Raw genomic sequence first — 24,673 nt, 5'->3', positions numbered from 1 at the left:
GACTTAAAGTGAGGAGACAGATTGTATGAGCTACTGCAGATTGGCCAGCTGAAATAAAACATTGTTAACAGTACCCGACCAATAGGGCATCAATCCCCACCCCAAAGGTTCCTGTGCTTTCATTACTACTATCCCCAGAACTTAATTTATACCCTGGTCCCTGCAGTGGAAGAGTTTCTGCAAAGGTTTCTGGTGCCTGACGGTGATTTTCTGCAGTGAAAAGTACAGCTATAAGGGAAAGGCTGGTATAAGAGTGGCAGGAATTGCAGAGGCTGACATGTCATCAACTGTGCAGAAGAAGAAGAAATGCGGAAAGGAGGGATGCGTGTGTATGTGTGTGCATGTGTGAGAGAGATGTAGTTCCCACTGGTAAATTTAATAATATCTTCTAGTCTGTGAATCTTGGTTTATTTTCTCACCTTGCACGTTTGAGATGTGGAAATAAATGAGCTGTGAAATTTCTGCTGATGAATTTGAATGCTTTCCAAAATTTTGAGAAGATTAAAAACTATGGTTTGTGTCAGCCTCGTTTCAGTCACCATATTATTTGTCCATATTATGTTCACAAGGAGGTGGACTGACAGATTTGTAATGCAGCGGAAAGTGCAGGATAACATTTCCACAGAGCAAACCAACACAGAGGCATAATGGTGAGGTGTACAGGTGGAATGTACACATTCAAGTGCACAAACGTACCTCCATGTCTGCCATGCCCTGTGCAGTGTACCTCCACAGAACAGCCACAATAATGCACTCACACTCAACTTGTCCAACAAGGTAGATAGACACTGACACACACATACTTGTTAACAGTCGTCTAATTAACTCTGGCATCTTGTTATACATATTTGACAAAAACAAAGTTGTCGGGGAGTAGTTTTGATGAAATGGCTGAAGTGAGAGGGTGGCATGTATCGCTTGCAGTTTTCTTTTTAAGCGTAGCCTGCTCCTGCTGGCTATTCCAGGATTACCAACCATAGCTTTAAATCATACAACACACACACACACACACACACACACACACACACACACACACACACACACACACACACACACACACACACACACACACACACACACACACACACACACACACACACACACACACACACACACACACACACACACACCTCTAATAAATGTTGTCCTCTTGTTATAATCATCTGTTTTTGACAATTTTTCTCCTACCTAGTAAAGATCTAGGCAGCAGATTTTAGATACAACATTTGTCACAGCAGCCGGTCTGTCCATTACTAATTAAAAGAAGAGGAATTCAACTACAGGGCCACAAGCACAATGAAACCTGAAAGGTTAAAAAAGGTGCTAAAAATACAACGCTGCTAAAGGCTTGCTGGCTATCGCCTCACTGACCACCGGATAATGAGATAGCTTGGTTGTGTCTCACAAGATACTCACTATTATAACAACATGTTTCATATACAGCCATTGTAAACAATCTAATATCAACATTATACAGTCAAAAAGTATCTCCCTATTTGTATCATGATCCAGTTACTTCTAATAGGACTGCTATAATTAGTGTGCATGTAAACATAGTGTATGACTGCAGGAACACAAAGAACTGAACGTTCCCTCTTTTTCTTTTTCAGCTTTCTCATTGCCACTGGCTGCCAGGTGCAACGGGTGGTGCTGAATGATTTGAGAAATTCAAGCCTCTGAGATCTCTGCTTCTGCCTGTGCTTTCAGAGGCTGTCTGGATTACTGGAAGCAAGAAATGAGTCATCAGCTTGTGTGGTTGACAGTCTGCTCATCCAGCCCAAAGCCGTGTGTTTAGTTTTTTTGTTTTAAGGGATGCTCATTTATCGAGATCCTGCGTGACAGTCATACAGAAAATATATATTCTCTGCAGCTAACGTGCAATTATGTGGGGAAATAAATTCACCAGCAAAATTGGGGAAAGTGGAGCTCCTTCCCCTACAGGTTCGGATGCAGAGCGACACAAATGCCTTGTTTCAATGGCACTTCAGAAATCGCGGTGAGAGGCGTTAGAGTCGCTCTGCACTTATTTAACTTTTATGCCACTGCACAATTTCTGTACAATCCAGAAATGGAAATATTCAAATTCTTAAAATCAGCCTTAAATCCTAAAGGTGCATAGATTTGTGTATGAAGCATGTGTGTCTATGTACATATGCACGCACTTCTCCAAGCATGTGCTGCTTTAGTGTGAGCCCATGCCAGGCCTGCCCCCTCTGATAAGCAGGTCTGGTACACTTTGTGACTGTCTGATTGAGGTCCTCCAGGGAAGGCCCGGCTGAAGTGGAGGGGGTAGTTTGCATTCTTGGCCATTTCATGAAAAAAGGGTGCAACCATGGGAGTAAGCCAAGAGGAGGGCTCAATTATGCATGGTTAAACAAAGCCCAAGGCTACCAGCGAGCAATGTCTCAGCAAACTCACTGCCTCTTTCTGGAGCTCCAGACTCCAGGAGGACCCCAACTCAATGGCACAGAGGGAATACAGCAAAAAAAATAAGTAAATAAATAAACAAACCGGGACATACGAACGTATCTCCTGATAAATCACTAGATTGTGTTATGACAAGTGCAGGCACATTGAAACTAAACTTCTCAGAGGGCTACAAAACAGTGCTTAAAAGCAAACATTTCCATTCACACAAGGTCAAATGATACATCGAAGAGTTTACAGTAACAATAAACCATCTCGAGAGGCGAGGCGGCTTGTGAAGCCATCAACGACGGTTTACTCCGAGCACAGAAAATGACTCAACTAATTGTAGACCTGATTTCTCAAATATACACAACAGTAATCCTCTCAGGAGCCAGCTGTGGAGTACTGAAGTCCCACATTAAATATTCTAATGATGTAAATACCCCCTGTAAGTAATCCATTCATTCTTTGAGCGTATTTGTAGGCTACAGCTATACTTCATAGTTTGAAAAAGCCGTTTTCAAACTAAATCGATCTTTGTCCACGCAAGCATTTTGGCTCTGTATCAGTTTATTTCCCCATCCATACTCACACGCCTGAAAACACATATCACGTGTCCAGTCACTACACTGGGCATGCGTGTGTCCATTTGCTCCAATAATAATTGTCTTCTATGCATGTAAGCTTTTGTATCATTGTAAAATGCAGAATTTAACAGCACAACAGCTGTTAGCAAAGACAAGAGGCTACACAACGCTTGTAATTGATAATCCATGTTGTGATCTAAAGTGGCAGCCGAGGCTAATGCAGGTTGTTTTCTTCCAGAAAGGGGTCATGTGATAGTAGCCTGACAAATCAGCAATGGCTACATTGTGACCGAAAAGACTCAATAAGCAAGTGGTTGCGAGTATCTATGTCATCATTTCTAAACATCTCCATTTCCCTTCCTGCCTAAGGGCATGGTCACACATACGCAAATGTGAATATCGTGGGTCAATGTTCATCAAATTTGAACTCCACGAGAAGCCACGCTGCGATTTGATTTAGCCACAGTAAGCGAATGTTTTATTTGCCCCTCGCTCACACAGATTGAAAGTGAATTGGAGGTGGAAGTACGCCACTGCTACTAAAACAGGGCCAGCAGCGTTTCTAAACTCCTCAGTTTTAACGGCTCTAAAACTTCAGTGTAGTGTGGACGCCGGGTGTTTCCGTAGCAGAGTTGATTCGCTCTTTAAATGAAAACGTAGCCTCAGTGTTTGGAGGAAATAATCATGCAGATCTGATTTGCATAGTCACAGTGTTTAGTTTTGCTTAAACCCTCAAAACATAATTAACCCTTCAGGAACAGCAGTTCCACCTTTAACCAGGTCAGAGGTGACTTTTCCACAGCAAACCCCGCAACTTCAGCAACTGGACACTCGGCATCTGGCCCCTCTTTCTTCAGACACACAATAAATCGGAAAGTATGTGGCTTTGGTTACATGTAAATTATAGGCAGTTCTTCCAGAGCCCGGGTGGGTGGAGTGGAGGATCAGTATCCATGCATAGTGCACATATGAATGGAGGCAACCTGGCTAAAAAGCTTTCTCCCGATATCTTCCTCTTGTTTCCCTGGGAAACAGGAGAGGAGGGCTGGAGTCAGGTGACAGGGACGTCCAAAAAACACACACACACGGGCACACACACCCACACACACCCACACCAACACACACACACTATCTATACTGTACTTAGAGCTGAGGAACAGATTTAATTACAGTTTTAAAGACCAAATAGTGTCAGCATTTTTCTTCTTGGTGGCATTATTAGCTTGTTCCTGCTCCAAATAACTGAGTTACCCTGTTATTCTACAACTTTTTATAAGCAGAAGATGTTTTGATCCAGACTATAACACCACCTGAGACCGAAAGCTGGTGAAGCTAATGACTATTTCAGCAGAGACAGCGGCGGTTGAAGCCAAGAGCAAGTGTGTATGAAAGACACAGAAATCTGCAGACAGATTTACCAGGTCCAGAATTTGTTTGATCCAATATGGATTCAGTTGGGGATGTTTCAGTTCAAATACCAATATTCTCAGCGATCCTCAGAGAACTAATGAGGTAAAATGTACAAGGAACCTTCTAACCTGCATTATCAAAACATTAATGTTTACATTAAGAATTGACCCTGAAGCGGTATCAATGCATATTATATTTACATTATCACCAAGTGCAGAGGGTGCACAGTGCAGAGTTAATTCGCCCGGTATCAAGGCAAGTCAACAATCCTGAAAAGGTAAACAAATCCAGGGCTATAGTGTTTTCAGTTTAAATCAAATAACCAGACAGCAACGGTTTGTTTTTGTTCTGTTTTGCCATATTGTGGGAAAACAGACACACACACTCTTGTACTTGTATCTTAATAAGACACTCGTAATGCATTCCCTAGCCACTTATCCTAACCTTAACCAGCACAACTAAATGCCTCATCCTTACCCTAACCTAAACCTAGCCCTGAAACAGCCCATTGAAAAAGGGAGGACTGGCCAAAATGGCCTCACTCCCTAGGGTCTATGCTATGCCATGGTCCAAACAAATATATAAATACAAGTACATACACACATACACACACAATGCAAGCAGGTATCTGCCTTCAGATACGCCGTTGGTGTCAATGGAGCAGCTCCTTCCAATTTTTCGTCTTAGCAAATGAATGGTCAACCAATCAGAAATAAATAAAGAGGCATCATTTTTTTTTTTTAAAGTGTGATTATTGTGGAAGACATTGAAACATCTGTATAGGTTGTAGTAAGTTAAATTACAAACTAACAAGTCTTAATGACCATTTGTCCTCACTTTTTATGAACAACGTTAACGGCTCACAGCAACCACTGTCGAAACCTCCGACCACATGAGATGAAGCACGAGTGCTACATGTCAGTGTTCAAAAGCAGCAAGTTAGTTATTAGTTGCCACATTAATACATATTCAAACATACATGCATATATTCATACAGTCAACAGTGGTGAGGCACAGTCCATAGCAGCAAATTGAATGCATTTATAAAGTGATTTTCTAGTCTTTAACAACTAGGCAAAATGCTTTGCACGACAAGTCACATTCACCAATTCTGTGAATACAGTGCTTACATACTGTATATGTATATATATATATATATATATATATATACAGTGCTCCTCTGTCACATCCCATTCACTGATGGAACAGGCATGAGGGCTAAAGAATCAAGGGATTGAGCCATTGCCACAAATTGAATAAAATCACTCCCACTCTGCATCTGACCACACAGACATGTTACACTTATTACGTTTAGAATCAGTGTACTATGCTCTTTCTAAGGACCATTATCTCCAATGTCCATTAGGAATCAATGCACATAAATCCACTTAGACATAACAGAAAAAAGACACTCTATATAACCACAGAACTAACCTGAGAACCATCATAACTTCTTTAACATCAAAGTGAGTCACTGGTTTGAATTTTATAGATCCAAAGCTACATAATTCAGCACATGAACAACCCTAACCCTAACTTCCAGAACATGAAGTCAACTGAAGCAAATTAACAAATTGCTTTGATTTTCAGGCTAAAAATGGATGGATGAAGCCAGGGCTTTCTATTTCTCTGAAACTGCAAATATAGAGCATCGAATGTGTTTTGGTGATTTATTGGCAGGCAGTGAACTGGAAAGATCATTCTGAGAGGCCATTAACATTGTAGGTCTGATCAAGCTAAATATAGAAAGCAGCTCCGAGTATAAAACACAGTGATGAATGACTGATGCTACAATCCAACAAAGGCAGCAACACACATTGCTGCTGTACTCATGAGACCACAGTTAGAGACAAGACAATAAAACTCTTTTTAGAGATGTTCAGATATCAACACAGGCATCAGAATTGCCCACAAAGCTACCGAACAGGTTGTTTAATCGGCGAGTTGGCAAATCTATGATACACTGTCTTAAAAGTGTACTGGTTAAGATACAATTGTAATTTTCTTTGCCCGGAAATCCCTTCTTCTTTGCTGCTCAAAAACAGCAGTTACGCTGTACTGCCACTGACAAATATGAGAAGAAGTTATTTCCAGTAGTGTAGCGAAATTTCAGCAGTTATAGACGACTTTGCCGGTTGTCACTAGTGTCGCCAATAACAACATGAGCAATCTCATAAAAGCATTTTAATAACCATCACACGAAAGAGCACAAGGAGTTCACCAAGGCGACGATGTGCAGCAGCAAACTTTGGAAACAACGACAAACTGGTTGAGTTCACTATTGTGTATTCCTTGATTTCTTTATTTTTGTTCTTTTATAATTATGATTGTAAAACTAAATCATAAAGGAAGTTCTATGGCTTTTATTCACTGTATGCATTTGTTTTTCAAAGGATTTAACCTGAGTCAGGCAATACAACAAGGGTTAGTAACATAAAGCTGTTGAAATATGTTATATCTAAGTTGTTATTTTTGTAAATGCACTGGGATCGGCTGATACACAAAGTCCAGGTATTGGAATCAGTATCGAGAAGGGAAAAAAGGGTATGGCAACATCTATAACAATTTCTCCTATTATTTCATATATATGGAGTCGTACTTACCACAGGAGCAGCAGGTGAAGCAGTTTGTGTGATACAGGTTCCCCATGGCCTGGCACGCTTGGCTGGCTCCATACACACCCTTCCCACATTTGATACAGATACCTGTTACACACACACACACACACACACACACACAAACACACACACACACACACACGGACAGTTAGTTAAGGTCTAGTTAGTAAAGATAACACTCACTCACTAAAACCAGCCTCTTACACATCCTGCGGTGACAGAAACACTTTAAACCGTTCAAATGGCTTTGTCTTTGTAAGGTTTTATATCGTTTGAATCTTTGACTCCAAAGCAAAGAACCTTCTGTGAGCACTGATCTGCTTCTGCTTTACGCCGAATGTTAGAACCTGTTTGAGATGGTGGGAATGTTTAACTAGCGATTCAGTGAAGAGATGTTTGCTACAGTACTTGTGTGCCCAATAAGAATCAAACAATCGCTGGACATGCTGCAGGCTTTATCAGAGCTTTGCTGGAAAGCTGATCAAAAACAAACCCCAAACTCTGCCAAAGCCTGTGTGCATTCCTTTAATTATGCAACACTCAAATTAAATCTGAAAAAGATGAAGTAACAAATATCATCACTACTGTATTTCCACAGGCAGATTTCATCCATTGTTCTCTCTGTGTCTTCTGATGCCATTTGAAAACCAAAATCACTATGAAACTAAAAGATGTCAAAGCAAGTTGAGACCAAACTGTCTCAAACATAAAGCATGAAGCAGACTAAGAGATAACTCTTAATGATTTCTATTGTGCAAACTTAACTTGTGTCATTTCCATGCATTACATCATACTGTTTGAGGGCAGCCTACTTCAGGAAAGCTGATTATTACGGATGTGCAGGGATTGTCAGGAAGGGCAGACCGTGTTCTTCCAAACACTTAGTTTCCTTGTTACGGCAACGTCTGACTTGACTTTTAGAGGACATGGTCTTTGCAGGTAATCAGGTTTGACTTGACTAGGTTATATAAATCAACAACAAGAGCATTTACAGATGAGAAAGATGACATTTCCACCATCTATTCTTTTATACTTAGGGTGATTACAATGATTTCAGAAATACTGAGGTCACAAGTCCACACTTCCTCATCATCAACTAAGAAGAGTTTGAGAAGCCTCAAAAAAGTCTGTATATTATTATTTATTCTGATTATTTAAAATTCCAGACTTTCTCTGTCACATTAAACTAATTAACTGTTTAACTCAAGTGCTGGCAACATACATAAAAACCCACCAGTGTAATCAGATAATGGTGAAAGTAATAACTGCTCCCACCCTTACATCAATGTTCCTCACCCAAATAAGTAATGTACAGTGGAGCATGCAGGACAGGGGACAGTTTCATTTGTGTTACTGGAGGTTTACCTCTGTTGCTAAAGGAGAACAGAAGTTGTCATGGAAGGGTTATTTTTAATACAATTTACTTTGATAGTTTGTCCCAGGAAGTGAAACAACCATCCGATTGCAACAGTCCCAATATGAGTGATGCACAGACTGACTCAGAGATCCACAGGTACATGAGTATATAAGCCTGAACTAACCAACTACACAAACAGTGGCTAAAGAGTATCTGAAAGCAACAGAAGCAGCAGACCAACAATCTCCAAACTCTTGTGCACACGACGACCTCCACTGGGGTCACATTCCTGAGGGAGTGCAGGGTCAAAGCCTTGGTGGGGTGAGTCCAGGGTCACAGTGCCCACAGGACACAAGATCTCACAAGATCCCAACATGAGAGCTGCACACTAACACCCCCCCCCACCTCCTCCCACAGAGACATTATAACATTTTACTTGTATGTAAAATAGACACGTCTCAGGAGAGATCCAGGACAAGGATACACTTCTTTCTGTGACGCAACCGTGGAATTCCATGGCTATCTGAGGCAATAATTTCCCTTTCATAAACACGTCCGGGTGTAAACTGTGACATTGTAAAAGAACAGATAACGCACAAGGGTACAGGAAAACCATCCGAAGGTTACATGTCTTCCCTTTAAACCAGACGTATTTGTACAAATGAATTAGTCTGAATCAAAGTTAAATATTGGCATTTCCTGCTATAACCTGAACCTGTGACTGCACTTAACAAAGATAACAGAGCGCAACGGGAGATAAGAATGAACAAGTAAACTTTAAATGATCATAAGTGGGTTAAACAGTTTTGCCAAAATAAAAGTCGATGATGGCAAACAAAGGGAGGAAAAAAGCACATAGGTTCCTGTGGCCAATAAGGCTTTAAAACAGGGTCTCTAACAGGGAGCAGGAAGCCACCTGACTGAAGCTGTCAACAATGAATGAATCATTTACCTCTGCAGATTCATTCTTATAGTAGAAAACATTATTCCTCAGGAGACTCACTCTGGTTGAGTGTAGGTAGACCATGCTTTTCTCATTCATAATAAATAGACTCCATATAGGAGACAGTAAATAAAAAAACACCATCTTTTAGCCTTTTTATAAAAAACTAGAATGACATGAGAGCACATATCTCTGCAAAGGCCCAACAGCCCCCTTATGATCCACACCTACATTTACAGAATAAACGATGCAGATAATGTGTACATTTATGTTTACATTTTACATAAAATCATTAGAAAGAATTAAAGTTGTATTTATTTGGTTATAATTGGGTTAGGGTTAGGGGTTAATCCTAAACCTAGTTATATTTATAGTTATTGTTTTAACTGTAAAATATCTAGCCTCGACTACATTTCTTTACCATATGGGTTTGATTGCAACATCTTAGGAATCATTACCATTTTTTTGTATATAAATGGCTGATAAATCTGTATCTGACATTTCTTTACTCCCTAATATTGTATTGGCATCTGCTCCCAAAAGCCCATATGGGTCAAGACCTACTTTAATTGCTGTTTTCAAGTGGTATTGTTTAAATTCTTTTTAAACTCTCCCTCCCTTCTTAGCTCTTATTTTGTATTTCTTTTGAAATAATTGATTTATGGCAGTGCTGTTACTCACATAGCTCCCTGGCTTTGACTCTCTACCCAACGGCTACACTGAAAACGTATGATTTATTTATACAGCTATATCGATATACTATTCACTCTGGTTGAAACTATACTGCGCTTATTTAAAAAAAAAATCTATACAGCAAGATTCATTTCATCTCCATGGAATTTTCTCTTTGTCATGAGAAAACCACTGAAAACAACTGTAAATGGGGATAAATGGTCACAAGAGTCCAAATGTGATTTGTAATGATTTCCACACATGCTTAAAGTCCCTAAGGCTCTTATGAGTGAGGATGTGGTTATCATAATTTTACAGGACAGCAAGAAAATCTCTGGTATTCATTTAAAACAGGATGTTGAATCTCTTATGTGTAGATTTCATAACATGTCCATGTGGTCAGGACAGGGTATTGTGTCTTCCCTGGAGTTAAAAGTAAACCAGCATCACTTGGGTGGATGCGCTTAAATTCTTTTACCTTTGGAAATCCAACCCTGTTGTTGAGATTAAGTCCTGTTTGGTTTTTAGAAGCAGGATTGTTGGATCTTAATCTGATCTTTCTGATATGATGCTGCCATAGCATGAAAATACTTGTGTTTTCCAAACACACTTGACATTGTGCCTCCAAGCTCACTGAACACGACCCAGGACGTGCTGTGAGTTGTAAAAAGGTTTGCACAGCCTGATTCACAAAGCTCTACTGACCACTCAGTGTGACTTTGACCCTTTACGGCTCAATATCAAACCAGCCCCTGGAGATATGAGCAGGGTACGTGAGCACCGTCAATCAAACAAACAAGAGGGTGGAATTTATAGAGAGATGAAATGAACATTGCAAGTATGTCGATCCAAATGTTGCCAAATAATTTAAAACCTATGCACGTCTTGCAGAAGTGATTCAAGCCCTGCAGGTCCATGTATCCCTCAAGGACAAAATAATAAATGAGAGTCAGACTCTCCAGCATCAGAGCCTGAAAATACGTCATCATTTCACGAGAGGGGTCCTTCACACACCAGATTATGTGTGCTTAACAGTGAGACTTAAATATTATAGATCTAATCTGAGGTCAGTCGTGTGCATGCACAGAATATACAGAGTCAAGAGGACGCTGCAGAGCGGGCCAGTGTGCCGCTGTCCACAAGTCAGTGTGTGTGTGTGTGTGTGTGTATGTGTGTGTGTGTGTGCGTGCGTCAGGCATGTGCATGACTACTGCCATTATAATTCTGGGCAGGTGATCAGACTTGACCCCCACCAACTATGTCTGGCCCGCCAGCCAAGATCGTGTGCCAAGTGTCTGGTGTTGCCCCCGCTCCCCACTGGCTGGTTAATGAAGGGCTTCGCGGGGGAGTCAGGGCAGGGTGGTGGGGGTGGTGGTGGCGAGGAGGGGGACTATAAGGGGGTGGGGTGGGCCTCACTACTCTGCCACTTCAATTCCAGGGCCTGTATCGGGCCAGCTGTTGATTCACAGCTCCGTCCTTCGCCACCACAACAAACAGAGCCCACACAAGGGCCGGCCGGCTGGCAGAGCGGAGCGGGGCAGAGCCGGGCAGTATGGGACACTGCCCACCCCTCAAGAAAAAGCCCTGGCGATCAATTTCTCCACTGTCGCTACGGAAACAGAGCTGTCTCTATTGGGGCTCGGTTAGTGTGTGTGTGTGCGTGTGTGAGGAGCGTCTGACTGCATTCTTCCCTCTCCCTCCCGTCCCTTTCTCTCTCTCCATCCCCACTTCCACCCATCTTGCTTCTTTCTCCATCACCCCTTCCCACCCCCCCTTTTCTCTTCTTTCCCTCCTGTCTTCCATCCTCCCTCCTCTCTCTCACCTGCTCCTCTGGAACAAATCTACAGCTGTCTCAGCCTCACTCCGAGCAAGTGCACCGGCTATAAAACAAGCCACTGTTCTCTGGCCTCGGCCATTTGTCGGGCTGCCGATTCAAAAAAGGTGGACGGCGACTTCCTCAGTGGCCTCTCTGGAGCTGCTGCTGCAAACATATTTGGTCTCAAACTCCCTTATCACAATAAACCACACCACAAAGTCCAATTCGTAGAGGAAAATCTTTTAAAGAAAAGCCTAAATAAAAGAGGAAGTCAGTAGTTCAGCCAACACATGCTTCCATTCCAAAATGCCTTTCAGATCCCATAACGACAAACATTTTCATTTTGGGCGGCCCCCAGTGTGAGATTCACATCCCTGCTGTAACTCATCAAACTGTACTTGACCACAGTCTTTTTTACCCCATGCTCCAGAGGACAACTGTATTTCCAACAAGCCCACACCATGCCGCCGCTCTGGGTGTCTGCTCTGGCAGAACAGAGGGTTCCATTCAGCGAGGTGCAGCGCTGTGCAAATTTTTAGCTGTGCCAAGACAGAAATTAGTATTGCCCTGCAAAGCCACTCTCATCTGCCAAAGGGGGACCGGTTAGTGGGAAACGCAGCTCATTCGCATGTTGCAAATAGACCTCGCACACACACGACAAACCTATAAATACTCTCAAACCATTTCTTCGACTTCCAGTTTCAGCATGTCTGTGTTTGTAATACAGAGAAGGTTACGTGTGACATTTAACGTGACTAATACTACTACATGTTTTATCAGTTGGTGCTACAGAGAATTATTCATACTCAGTGGGATTCAATGAAGCAATAAAGGGAAATGCTGCTCTTTTCAGCTGGAAACTTTAATTTGGACCATTATTTTGGACTTGAAACTTGCTCTGTCTGTCAGTGAAGAACCAAAACCTTCAGCAGAAGTTTTTTTGTTCTGCGAAGGAGACCCTGCACTGATCTCCCAGATACCTGAGGGCTGATGTGTTCATAGACAGTGTAAGGGAAGGAGTCAGAGCCAGAGCAGCAGTGCCTTACACTTCAGGCACTTGAGGTGAAACTTTGTGCCAGATGAAAACTATTGGTTTGACTGACCTGCTGAGCTGTTTTGACCAAATTAAAGTCAATCAGGCACCAACGGTTTATGAAAGAAGTGTGTGAGCATCTCAATCAAATCTTTGGCATTTGGGTTTGGGGATTTTTGTGAAATCATTTCGTAAATCATCTGTCAGACCTACAGAGGCTCATTTGTGTAATGAATTGGCAAAGTTTTCAGTGTTTTTTTCAGATTATGCCTAGCAACTAGTTGTAAAAAGACCCCCAGGTGTATTTGCAAACAAGCCAGCAGTTGTCATTACATACCAAAGTATTCCTTTTTCATGTGCATCTCTAACTCCTTCTCCAGCTCCAAGGTGAGCGCCTCCAGCCGCCTCTCCGCCTGGCTCGGCCCGCTCTCTCGGCTGGGGGTCACCTGGTAAGGTAACTTAAACCTCTGGCCCGAGGAAGTTGCCTTTGTGGACACCCCGTAACTAAACGACTGCGACCCTGCGGTCATCTCCGGGGTTCCTGCCGCCTGCAGCTGGGGCTCGGGCACCGCCGAGAGTCCCTGCAGGTGGAGGCGGTTCTGGATCCCGTTGGAGTCTCCGAACTCCTGCAGCAGCGTGTCTTCGTGTAATCCGCTCCCCAGCATCGACGACCTGGGTGAGGGCAGCTGCAGGTCCGGGTAGGTGCTCATAGAACCCCTGGAGCTGCGGGAACTTCTGGAGCTGTGGCTGGAGATGCTGGAGCGGGGGCTGACCACGCAGTTAGCGGTGGTCCCCGGTCTGGCGCTCCCGTCCTGGCTGCAGATGCTGGAGCGGGGACTCGCCAGCGGCGCTGCATGGAGGATCGCCCCCTCCAGATCGTGGTTGACCACGGGCCCGTACCGTGAATCGGAGTAGCTGGACCTCGGGCTGGTGGTGAAGGAGTACTGGCTGGCCGTGCTCGACCTGGGGCTGGCGTGTCTCTGGTCGTAGCCCATGCTGATGCCGCTGGTGCGGTTGCTGCTGGGCTTGCTGCAGCAGTCACAGCTGTTGAGGCTGGCCCGGGGGCTGGAGTGCTTACTCGTGTCGCTGGCGGTGCTTGCATAGCTGGATCTGGGGCTGAGCACGCTGCTGCCCTCGCAGTGCACCAAACTAGACCTGGGGCTCGTGTACCTGTCCTGACCCGGCACCACCAGACTCGTACGCGGGCTGCTGATGCTGGACCTCGGGCTGGCATGCTTGCTCTGCTCCTGAGAGGACAGAGAGGACGCCAGGCTGGACCGAGGGCTGGTGGCGTTGTACCTCCCGTCGTGGCTGCTGCTGATGCAGACGCTGTTGCACCTGTTGCCGGGGAGAGCCACCGGTTTGTTGAGCGGCACGCCGTCGAAGGCGGAGCCGGTGCTGTACCTGTGGCCCTGCACCTCCAGAGAGTACCTCCGGTGCCGCTCGGCAGCGCCGGTGTAGCAGGGCAGAGCCACCTCGGATTTGGTGCAGCAGCCCTCCTCGGTGTAGCCCGCGTCTCTCTGCGGGGCGCAGAAATCCACCGGCACGGCCCGGTTGCAGCTGACGGGTCTCACCGGAGCCGCGTTGTACACTTTATTTCCAGGCGTGAAATTCTCCACCGTGTGATGCTGCTGGTGGAGCACAGAGCTGCCATTCATCGGCGCACTTTTGTGCTCCGCTAGCGCCGGAGCCGAGAAGTCCAAGTCGGGGTTAATCACCAAGTCTCTCCTGGAGTTGTACATCCCGTCTTTGTAGGCTTCGTACAGGGACAGGTCGTCCATCCGGAGCCCCAGCTCCTCCTGGTAGTGCTCCATGTTGAGGCAGAAACAAGTTCACTCTCGGTGTCGCTCCGCTCCGAGCAGCGCGGCGGAGCACTAATTGCGTTTCACATGGAAATCAAAACAAAACGCCGCGGTGCTGCCGTCTCTCATTCACACTAAACACACCGACGTACACCCGCAAACCTCCACCGAGTCCCGCATCGGCTCCTCCTGCTCTGCCCCGCTCCGCGCAAATAACACAAACTCTTTCTCACAGTTGCAGCCGACAGGGAAACGTTTGTCAACTTCAGTTTTTGTTAAGTTGAAAGGTCTTTACAGTCAATGGCGCGCTGCGCGGAGGAATTTCCCCTTGTTGGTTTTTCCTCTACATTTCTCTTCCCGCCTCTCCTCTGTGAATTAAACTGCCCCGGATAATCTGCTACACTGCGAATATCACTAATGTGTAAGTCCGAGCTCAGCAAGCGGAGGGAAATGTGAAATAAACGGCGTTTTACTGCGGGGACTCGTTCGCGTAAAAGGAATGCGGGGATGTAGACGGGATGCGCTGCGCCTCTGTGGAATGTGGTTAATGCTGCAGAGAAACAATGATTGCGACCAACTCAGCAAGGGGCTGCCGGCCTGAAAAGAGGAGAGTTTAGAGAGAAGGGGACGTCTGCATTCATCCCGGGCAGACTCACATACCACACAAAGCACGCCTCACCTGGTCCGACTCCAGCTACACCACCAGCACACTACTGCAGTGGGCTGCTTACATGCAGCACACGGCCGAAACCCAAGTTTATACACACTTTCTATAAAGATCGAATGATAAAACATATTCTCAGGTCCACCAAAGAATGCGAGGAGTGTTAATAGAGTTTAAAAGATATTTCTGTATCAAATAAATCCTTGAATGATTATTTTAAGGTTATATTTGCTTGAATAAGAGAAATTGAGGTGACTATAAAACGTTTAATTTAAACAAATGTTTTTACGTGATGGTTTGTCTCGTGAATTGTTACTTTGAGTTCGTAATAATATGCCTGAGTAGATATGTTGGAAACATTATAAATGACGCTACTCAAAGTTTATCGAGTCTATACACTTTGTTATATCTATCAAGCACACACAGGCGTTTCCATGACTACAGAGGACATATAATGATTTGTTAAAGTCTAATTTTAACCACAGCCACTACTTGCTGAAACCCAACCTTAACCCTGAACTTAAAACATGTTTTCATCTTAGAATGTAATGATTTATACAACGGAGACCGGTTTTGTGACCCCAGAAGGAAGAATTCCCATAATGTGACTATGTTAACAGATTTAAGTCCCCACAACATGGGTAATACCTGGAACACACACTAATTCTTGATTCGGAAAAATATTTTTGTCATTATCCAAAAATTTATGACAACATATCCAGAATGAGTTCAGAAATCAAACAAACTCAATTAAGTTGTAATGTTTTATTCATACAGTTTTGCTTTTGTTCTTGTAATTAAATTAAACACTTGTTTGTATTCAGTAATTGTCCATTTTTGCACTCGACATATTTATTTTCATGAGGTAACAGTTGTGGAAAAACAGAGGTAGCAATTAGCAAACATGCACACATCAAAGATGTTTTGGTAAATACAATTATATTCAAAATGTTTGGGTATTACAATATCACATGGAAATGTTCTCAAAAAAACATTTTAATCCTGAGAAACTTCTTCCTTTTGTTGACTTGGTCTTAGACGGCTGCCTTCTTTGTCTGAAGCACCTGTCGGTAATGAGCACTGTGATGTTAGATGTGCACATGTATATTGACTTATGAATACATGTAAACAATCTACATTATTTATGAACCAGTCTTAATACAGTACGTTTGTGGAAAATTATGTTTTTGCTTTAGCTTCTCATCAACTGCCAACGACTGGAAGAAAAGAGAGAGCAATAGCAGCAAAGGCAACAGCAATCAGGATGTTGAGTAGAAATCGACCGAGTGTGGAGTTGTGAGATTTTTTCCCGTGACCTCTGCACCTGAACCACTGCACGGCTTCGTCCAGGTTTTGCTCCTGGGGTTCGTAGCCCAGCTCGGCTTTAGCTTTGGCCATGCTGAAATAGTGCGTCACACCAGTTTTATACACCTCTGTGCGCGTCAGCAGTGGCTGAAAGTTATAGAAGGGGCCGACAAGGTGGTGAATCATTTCTGTGAGAAAGGCAAAAAAGTAAATAAGAGAGAAGGGTAAACGTAGTTTGGGGAAGGGATATCCCAGGCCCTCCACCAGAGGCCTGAAGAATTCAAAGTTATTGACAGGCCTGCCATCTGAGATGAAGTAGGCCTGGCCAGCAGAGCGGTGCTGCTTCTCCAAGGTCAGCGCCTCCGCAGCCAGCTCGTGCGCTGACACCAGGTTGTCCACGTGGACAAACTCCACCAGGCTGCTGGGTTCACCGTAAACAAACCTGAAGATCCCCTTCTCTATGTAGCCGACTATCCTGGGGAGGTGCCTCTGCTCCCCAGGCCCGTAGATGCCCGCTGGACGCAGGGCGCAAGTTCTCAGCACCCCCGGGCCGCCCTGCATCGCGGTGCCATTCGCCTTCAGCACAGCCATCTCTGCCAGGGACTTTGTTCTGGAGTAGTGGTCAGGGTGAAGGTGGAGCGGTAGATACGGGAGGCTTTCGTCACCATTCTCTATCACTTGGCCTCCGAACACCACGTTGAAGGTGCTGGTGTAAATCAGCCTTGACACTCTGTGCTCGACGCAAGCCTTCAGGACGTTCTGCGTACCCTGGACGTTCACTGCCTCAATCAGATGGCGGTTCAGCTGCTCCCTGCCAGACATGCCATAGGACGCGATGTGGAACACACAGTCCACACCGGCCACGGCCCTCTCCACTTGAGCATAGTCACGTATGTCACCTTGCACAAGCACAACGTCCTCTGGCACTTCCTGGGTTGGAGGCACGGTGTCGAACAGAACGACTCGGGCACCTTTTCTATGCAGGGAGAGCGCCAGGCTGCAGAGATTGAAAAAAAAAAGTCAATTTTGCAATAATTAACCATAGTCTTCTACACACTATTTTATCATTGTATCCATTCAATGACTTTTATGGCTCTATTACATATTGTATTAATCTAATCTTACTGTTAAATTTCAGTGACACTGACCTCTTTCTAAACTTAATGAATCTGTACGGAAAATTTCACATCCAAAGATGCAGAATGGCAAACAATACCCCTTTTTCTATGTGAATTTAAAGAATATACCAAGACGCTACACATTATAGACACTAGAAAAAGTAACATAACTGTCCAAATACACAATGAACTTTTCAATAAACAATAAGAAACTGTTTCCGCCCTCGTTCTTGTCTCTTCTTTATATTTATGTTGTTTGCATTATTTTGTATATATATACTGTTTTATTTTGTTTGACTCATATGTATTTACTTATATAAAAGTTTTTAAATGAAGTTGTAGTTAACAGCAGATCGTAGGGAAAAAAACAAGTGATGAAATATGCATTTAAATTTTCTGACCAAAAATACAACGACTGAATTTCTACTTTCCAATGTGCCTCAGCTCTGTGGTCGTCACAGTGTGACTGAAATAACCGATGAGACCGCGCCACCTGGTGGTGGTGAAGCAGCATGACAGCACACACGACTCAGAAACCAGGAGGGTTACTGACAGCATGTGCAATGTTTTTTTTAAAATAAACAATAGGACATAGTGCTTACCGATGACCAAAATAACCACAACCTCCAGTTATCAAAAAAGTGTCTGTGCGTGGGTTTTCCATCGCAGGAGGACAATCTGTGAAATTAATAGAAAAACAATGAAAAGTTAGGTAAACACGCAAGAACACAGTGTTCTCATAAATATGAAAACCCTCCACTTACAAACCAGAATATAGACTAAAAGCATTATGATGTAAACTCGTTACCTAACCTTCCACCTGAGGCAAGTTATCTAACCTTGAACTTCACTCACTAAACGTTGAGAGGAATCAGCTGAAAACATTATGCATTACAACATTATTATTATTATTATTATTATTATTATTATAACACTACGTACGTACACTTATATTCTCCTTTAAGCTTTATTCAACACATTCACAGGCTCTTCAACTCTGACATGCGCAGACTGCACTTAGCACAAATGCTAAATGCTAACCCTACGTAGTACCAACCTGTGCGCGTGTTGGTAGCAAACGAGAAGAATATCTGTAGAATGCCGCTTCTTCAAACCTCTACTTCAGAGCCGGTGTCCACTTCCTCGTTCGGTGCTCTACGTGCTGTTTGTTACGTAAATTACGCAAAACATGTACTAAAAAAATGGACGCGTCTGGAAAAGCTAACACACAACGAGGCAGAGGAAAACAGGAAGTGAAGCCTTCATAATTAAATGTACAATATCGCAATTAACTCATGGCGACAGCGATTTTAGGTGAAAAGTCATACTGTTATATACATAATATACAGACAGTTATTTAAAAAATGGTGAAATAGCAAAAAAAACACATCTACTTTCTCAGAAATGTCTCGTCAGTGATATTTTACTTTGAAAGCACTAATCGGAAGTTCTAATCTTACAAACGCTACATTGGCGGGCCCTGCCTGCGCTGTTGTGCCAATCAGTGATCGTGCAGCCTTTTTTGAAGAATATCTATTTTTATTATTGAAGTATTAATCTTACAACAATAGTAGGTCATATAAAGTCTCCACATAGAACGGAGCACACAATGAAGACGACTATACAACTTAAATACAGACGAGAGGGCAAATATCCATGTTTATAATGTGTAGTAGTATATGTCTGTGATATTGTAACGTTTCTTGCACTACTGGTGAAAGACAGCAACTGCAAGGCAAAAATTAAAGTTTTCTAAACTCAATAAAAAGGTTTAATATAATTTTTTACAGTAACATTTTGAGATTAACATATGGCTTGCATCCACCCAATGTTTTTTTTTAATGATATTTGATTTCATTTGAGAACATTCAATGCAAATTCTGTGGAGCATATTTGATGCACAAATGTGATGACACCAGATTGCAGACGACGCCAGATTGGAACTGATAGATTTGTGGTTTTTTGTTGGTAATAGTGGGTCAAGTACAAGATTGGATATTAAAGGTCATTCAAATTGGTTGGAAAAAGCATTATGTTGACTTGACCTTAGGCCTGGGCTTTGAGAGAAATGTGTTACAACACTTTAATGTTGGCCGCCAGAGTTTTCCTTACTTCTGTCAATGACTTTACCATGTTTGAAAGTCATCTCTTGAACAAGGCTATCATTGATGGAAAGACTAACATAGTAGATTCAGGCCTTGGGTTCTTTCATCAAATGCTTGAGCCCCTGGAGCTCCTCTTTGGAAAGGACCAACATGATGCAACGGGGGTCTATCATTTCATAAATAATGGGGATGTGGGTGTTGGAGGTGACTTACAGAGACTTGGTGGTTGTCAATCCAGGAATTGCACAAGGAATATTGCGAATCAAAAATAAATCTAGGACGATCTACTGCTTCTCCCTGGCGCCTTGAGTGATACATTATTTAAATATATATATATATGCAGTTACCGAACTCTAATGAATTATTGTCCTCCTATGTTAAGTATTTTTCAATTTCCAAATGTCATTATAGAATTATTATTTACACAACATTAACATAAAATGACATAACAATATGTGTAATATAGCTGTAAATATACTCTCTCTCTAAAGATATTATATACGTTTTAATACCCAATGTTTTATAATATGTATGGTTTGTTTTCATATATTTATTCCTTAGACTGTTATGTGTCTGTGTGTCTGTGAGTAATGTTACTGGAACACTTAATTTCGCTGTGCACTGTGCAATGACCATACAGGCATTGGATGAAACTGAAATGTGAAATGTTTTTGCAATAAATTAAACAATCATGACTAAATCTCCCATCTGAATACATACGTCCACATCAACAGTTCAGCTGAATGTTTTCAGTTGAAACTCACCTGTCAGATTTTTTTAATGTACATTTGTAGATGCAATTTCATCTTTTTACATTCGATATTTGCTTTTCATTTGTCTCTGACTGTCACCTATAGCAACAGCGCCACCCGCACTCTCTGAACCCAACACAGCTAGTCAGCCAATAGGGAGCGGGGACTAGGCTCTTTGTACCGCCCACTATTTAGTTCAGGTCCAATCACATTAGAATCTACCACACAGCCAATGAGGATTGGTCAGTGTTGCCTGTCCTTCAGCCGAGCGGAAGCAGCGGCTCAGGCTGCAGGGACAAGCAGACATGAATTCCTTGGAACAGGCCGAAGGTAACTAAATACAGACTGCAACTTTAATATTCTCATTTTGAATTAACCACCGGTTTGTTTTAGCGTCGCGGCTCTAGACACTAAAATGACTCTAAACAAACGCGCCAAGGTGCGGTCACAAACTTAGCTGCACCGCTGTTTAGCGGCTCCCCATTCGGCACTTAGCATGTTTGCTAGCTTAACTGATTCCAGGCGTTAGCAAACGTGTTGGGTATTTACCAGCCGCATATTGGACATCTTGCATTAACCACTCACACAAACTGAGTTTTAGAGCAACCTTCACATTAAACACACCAAATAAGGAGAAGCTGCACTGGACTGTAAAGAGGAAAGTAACTAGATCCCACCGCCATGACAATAGCTCTGAATGCCTTGTGCATTCTGTTATTCGAACTTTAATGGTTTGGGTCTATTTTGTAATCAAGAATTGTATGTATTTCCTCTTTAGCCCAGTATACCAGTACATAGATTGAAGTCAGTGGAATATTTTACAAGTCCACCACATGTTTGTGTTTGTGTAATACAGTCCACTTTTCTCCATCTCAGTATTCGTTGAACCCAATGTTGAGTTAAGAAGCTAGATATATAACAACTGAGGAAGGTACATCATATCTCTGTAAGAATGCACTCTGATTTTCTTGGAGACAGACGGAGAAGACACAACAAATGTTGTGATGACAGGCTTTAAAGACAAATGAGAAATACAAGTGAACAGAGGGTTACATTAATCTAAATGGGAAAAGATGAAAGGTTAGGCTTTTTTATTGTCACTGCAGGGTTTAATCCAATGGCCCACGGGAGGTATATGTTTAGAAAACAGAAAAGGGCCAAGGATTGACACTTGAGGTACCCCACATAGAGTGGGGCAGATGAAGACACATAATTATGGATTTGAACAGTGAAGGACCTGTCAGACAAGTAAGAGGAAAACCAGTCGAGTGCGGTACCGGAGATACCACCCCTGTTCAATTCTCTCTCAATTAAAAATGCATTGTCTTATTTTGGGGCTTCTCTAACCCAGCATGAGGGTTAGAGATGAGGGTAACTGAGCCCCCTTTTCTCTATCCCAGTAGAGTTGAGTCGACCAAGGTTGAGTTAGGAAGCCAGATAGATACAAACTTGATGAAGGTACATACTATGTCTGTGAGAATGCACTCTAATTTTCTTGAGCTGCTTTCAGACATGCACTGAACTCTATCCTTCGCAGCTTCTCCAGAGGACGTCTATGTGTGAAAAACAATGTCTGAATGAGAGCCTTGAGTTTCTGCAGACTTTCTCTGCCAGGCCCCCTAGTAGAAAGTCTTGCAGGACATGTCTGTAAAGATTTGCAAGATTTTCCTTCACACAGTTAATGTTCCTGTTTCTTTTGTTTCAGACCTGAAGGCCTTTGAAAGGAGACTGACCGAGTATGTATCCTGTTTGCAACCGGCAACAGGCAGGTGGAGAAGTAAGTATCAATTGGTTGTGATTGTCAAAACCATGGTAGAGACCATGTGGTGGCTCAAATGGGGACACTATTTATCAAAATATATTATGCGTTTCTATTCACCGTGTGATGAGTATCAAAGAAAAGATTTGTGAGAAACCATTTTCTAAATGCAGTTAATTGAAAAACAGATCTAGGTAAACTGTCTGGTTAAATACGTTGGAATGGTGAAACACATTTCATGTTGTTGTACTGGATCTCATTCTCCTGTGTTATTTCAGTGATTCTGATAGTGGTGTCTGTATGTACGGCTACTGGGGCTTGGAACTGGTTAATAGACCCCGACACACAGAAGGTATGTATTAGTGGACAAGCATCAAGTATTTTTGTTATTTCAAATGAAAACTCCCTCATTACAGCAATATACATTGTGCTCCACTAGAAAATTGACAGTTGTTTTTTTTAAAGAAATTTCCTGTGAATTATAGCACTGTGAATGATAGATTCTGGATTTTCCTATGTCCTTCCCTTTGTGAGAGAGATAAATTCAAAGTTGGGGGGGGGGGGGGGGGGGGGGGTGAAATGACCCTTTGTAGACAGACACACTCACACAAATACTGAGATTTATGACAATTTTTTTTTTTCCAGCCTTGATTTTGTGTGTTACTTTTAATTTGCTTTTACCTTTTATTTATTTAATTTGCCTTATACTGTCCAATTATGACATTTTTCAGTTACCCAATGATACATATATTTAATGTTCTAATACACTTAAGTTTGACTTCCATAGCTTGCTGTAAGTCAGATCTGTAAGTTTTGCTATTGACTCTGGGATTGATGTTGCTTTGTTCCTCAGGTCTCATTCTTTTCATCACTGTGGAATCATCCCTTCTTCACCATCAGCTGCATCACTCTCATAGCTCTCTTCTTTGCTGGGATACACAAACGAGTTGTGGCACCATCAATGTATCCTTTATCCATTTGAGTTAATATGAAGTAGCAGGTTTTGATGATGATGATGATGATGATGATACATGATTGAGAAACAAGTCTGACTTTTTTCTTGCATCGCAACAGCTCCATTTGCAACGTCACATTGAATTCGGAAAAGAGACAAAGACGAATACATTAATCTTAACCCGACAATCAAAGGCATTTTCAATCTCTGCTGAAATGTCATATTAAATGTTTGTATTTAATGATGCCCAAAAGAGTTCTTACTATCTAACCTTGCTACTTGGTTGCACCCTGAATCTCTGTTTTGATGTAGTAGGAGTCACATGAAGTTAGTCTGCTGTCATTCAAATCACTCATGGATTGTATATTTTATAACTTTGAAATAATTATAAATAAATATATAGATAAGACCTCATGTTTTGTTTTGAACTCAGCCATTAAAATTATAATTCTAAATTTATGAACGTACCTGCTAAATGCAAAAGGGAGTTCTTTTTTATTTCATTGAGTGTGCAACCCACAGCTGATAACAGCATTCTTCATCCCCCCCCCCCATTGTCAAGCTCTTAATTGCTGATGCTGCTAAAAATTATACTTTCTTCTTGGATCTCTTAAAGCAGGACTTAAATCTCTGAATGAAGCCAGTTGATTTGATACTTTGACAATTTTCATACAGGAAGTTATTTTTTTCTTTCAATTAATTGATTCATATTTTGTTCACGTTTTTGATTGACTGGTTAACACCTTTAACCTTTGCCTCATCAGTATCGCTGCTCGATGTCGGACAGTTTTAGCAGAATACAACATGTCCTGTGATGATGTGAGTAACATCGTGATATTTCAGACAGCTTGTGTTTAGGAGGAATTATTCAAATGTGTCTTACTTGTGTGTTTTTTGTTTGTTTGTTTTTTTCACAGACGGGGAAACTTATTCTCAAACCACGACCGAACATCCAATAACCACCGTTTTTTGTGAGCTGCTCAGACACTGTACCGGGTCTTGGATCTTATCCAGTGATCGTTTGGTGACCTGCGTCCTCTGTGTTTCATCATCATGATTAATGAAATGGGAAAGACAGGAGAAAAGAACAGATAGGCCCTTTAAACAGTGTTGCTGTGTCCATGTCGTCACTGAAGCTGCTGACCTGCTCACATAACCTTTGGTATATTTTATTCTGTCTGGATGATTTCAGATGTGTTTATTTCTGTTGCTAATTGTGTATTTTATCAAAATGTTTCTATTTTTAAAATTATTTACCAAATAAATTCTCCAGATGTGAAAATGTCTTGTTATTTTTTTATGTTGAATCAGCGAGAAGCCAATGGCTGTGGTTCATTTGCTGCATTTGTTGGAATGATTTTTTGCATC

At 42.3% G+C, this 24,673-nt stretch overlaps 2 protein-coding genes across 4 annotated transcripts in view; one reads left to right on the top strand and one right to left on the bottom strand.

Annotated features, from left to right (window-relative positions):
* Positions 1-18,932, bottom strand: part of LOC117757083 (short-chain dehydrogenase/reductase family 42E member 1-like) — a 33,532-nt gene extending 14,600 nt beyond the window's left edge. Inside the window, exons 1-4 of one of the 3 annotated variants that reach the window (XM_034577844.1) lie at positions 18,792-18,932; positions 18,337-18,412; positions 13,183-14,117; positions 7,010-7,111 (exon numbers count right to left, since the gene is read on the bottom strand). In XM_034577844.1, coding sequence (XP_034433735.1) covers positions 7,010-7,111; positions 13,183-14,117; positions 18,337-18,398 — 1,099 coding nt within the window. In that variant the 5' untranslated portion in view covers positions 18,399-18,412; positions 18,792-18,932. Of the gene's footprint in view, positions 1-7,009; positions 7,112-13,182; positions 15,220-16,069; positions 17,614-18,336; positions 18,413-18,791 lie in introns of those variants that run through there. The other 2 variants (XM_034577854.1, XM_034577835.1) reach the window with 2 other exon arrangements.
* Positions 18,933-20,810: 1,878 nt separating this feature from the next.
* On the top strand, positions 20,811-24,587 carry cnep1r1 (CTD nuclear envelope phosphatase 1 regulatory subunit 1). The gene is made up of 6 exons (XM_034581472.1): positions 20,811-20,921; positions 22,297-22,368; positions 22,629-22,702; positions 23,204-23,313; positions 24,070-24,124; positions 24,223-24,587. The coding sequence occupies exons 1-6, from the start codon at positions 20,897-20,899 to the stop codon at positions 24,262-24,264; spliced, it is 378 nt and encodes a 125-aa protein (XP_034437363.1). The 5' UTR covers positions 20,811-20,896; the 3' UTR covers positions 24,265-24,587.
* Positions 24,588-24,673: the final 86 nt, after the last annotated feature.

This window comes from Hippoglossus hippoglossus, chromosome 3, assembly GCF_009819705.1.
Source record: "Hippoglossus hippoglossus isolate fHipHip1 chromosome 3, fHipHip1.pri, whole genome shotgun sequence".
NCBI lineage: Eukaryota > Metazoa > Chordata > Actinopteri > Pleuronectiformes > Pleuronectidae > Hippoglossus > Hippoglossus hippoglossus.
Note: the sequence above shows the minus strand (reverse complement) of the source record. Positions and strands in the feature narration are given on the sequence as shown.

Coding starts and splice junctions, on each gene's coding strand:
- cnep1r1 (XM_034581472.1), top strand. CDS start 20,897: ATGAATTCCTTGGAACAGGCCGAAG. Junction 22,369..22,628: donor GGCAACAGGCAGGTGGAGAA/GTAAGTATCAAT, acceptor GTGTTATTTCAG/TGATTCTGATAGTGGTGTCT. Junction 23,314..24,069: donor CGAGTTGTGGCACCATCAAT/GTATCCTTTATC, acceptor TTGCCTCATCAG/TATCGCTGCTCGATGTCGGA.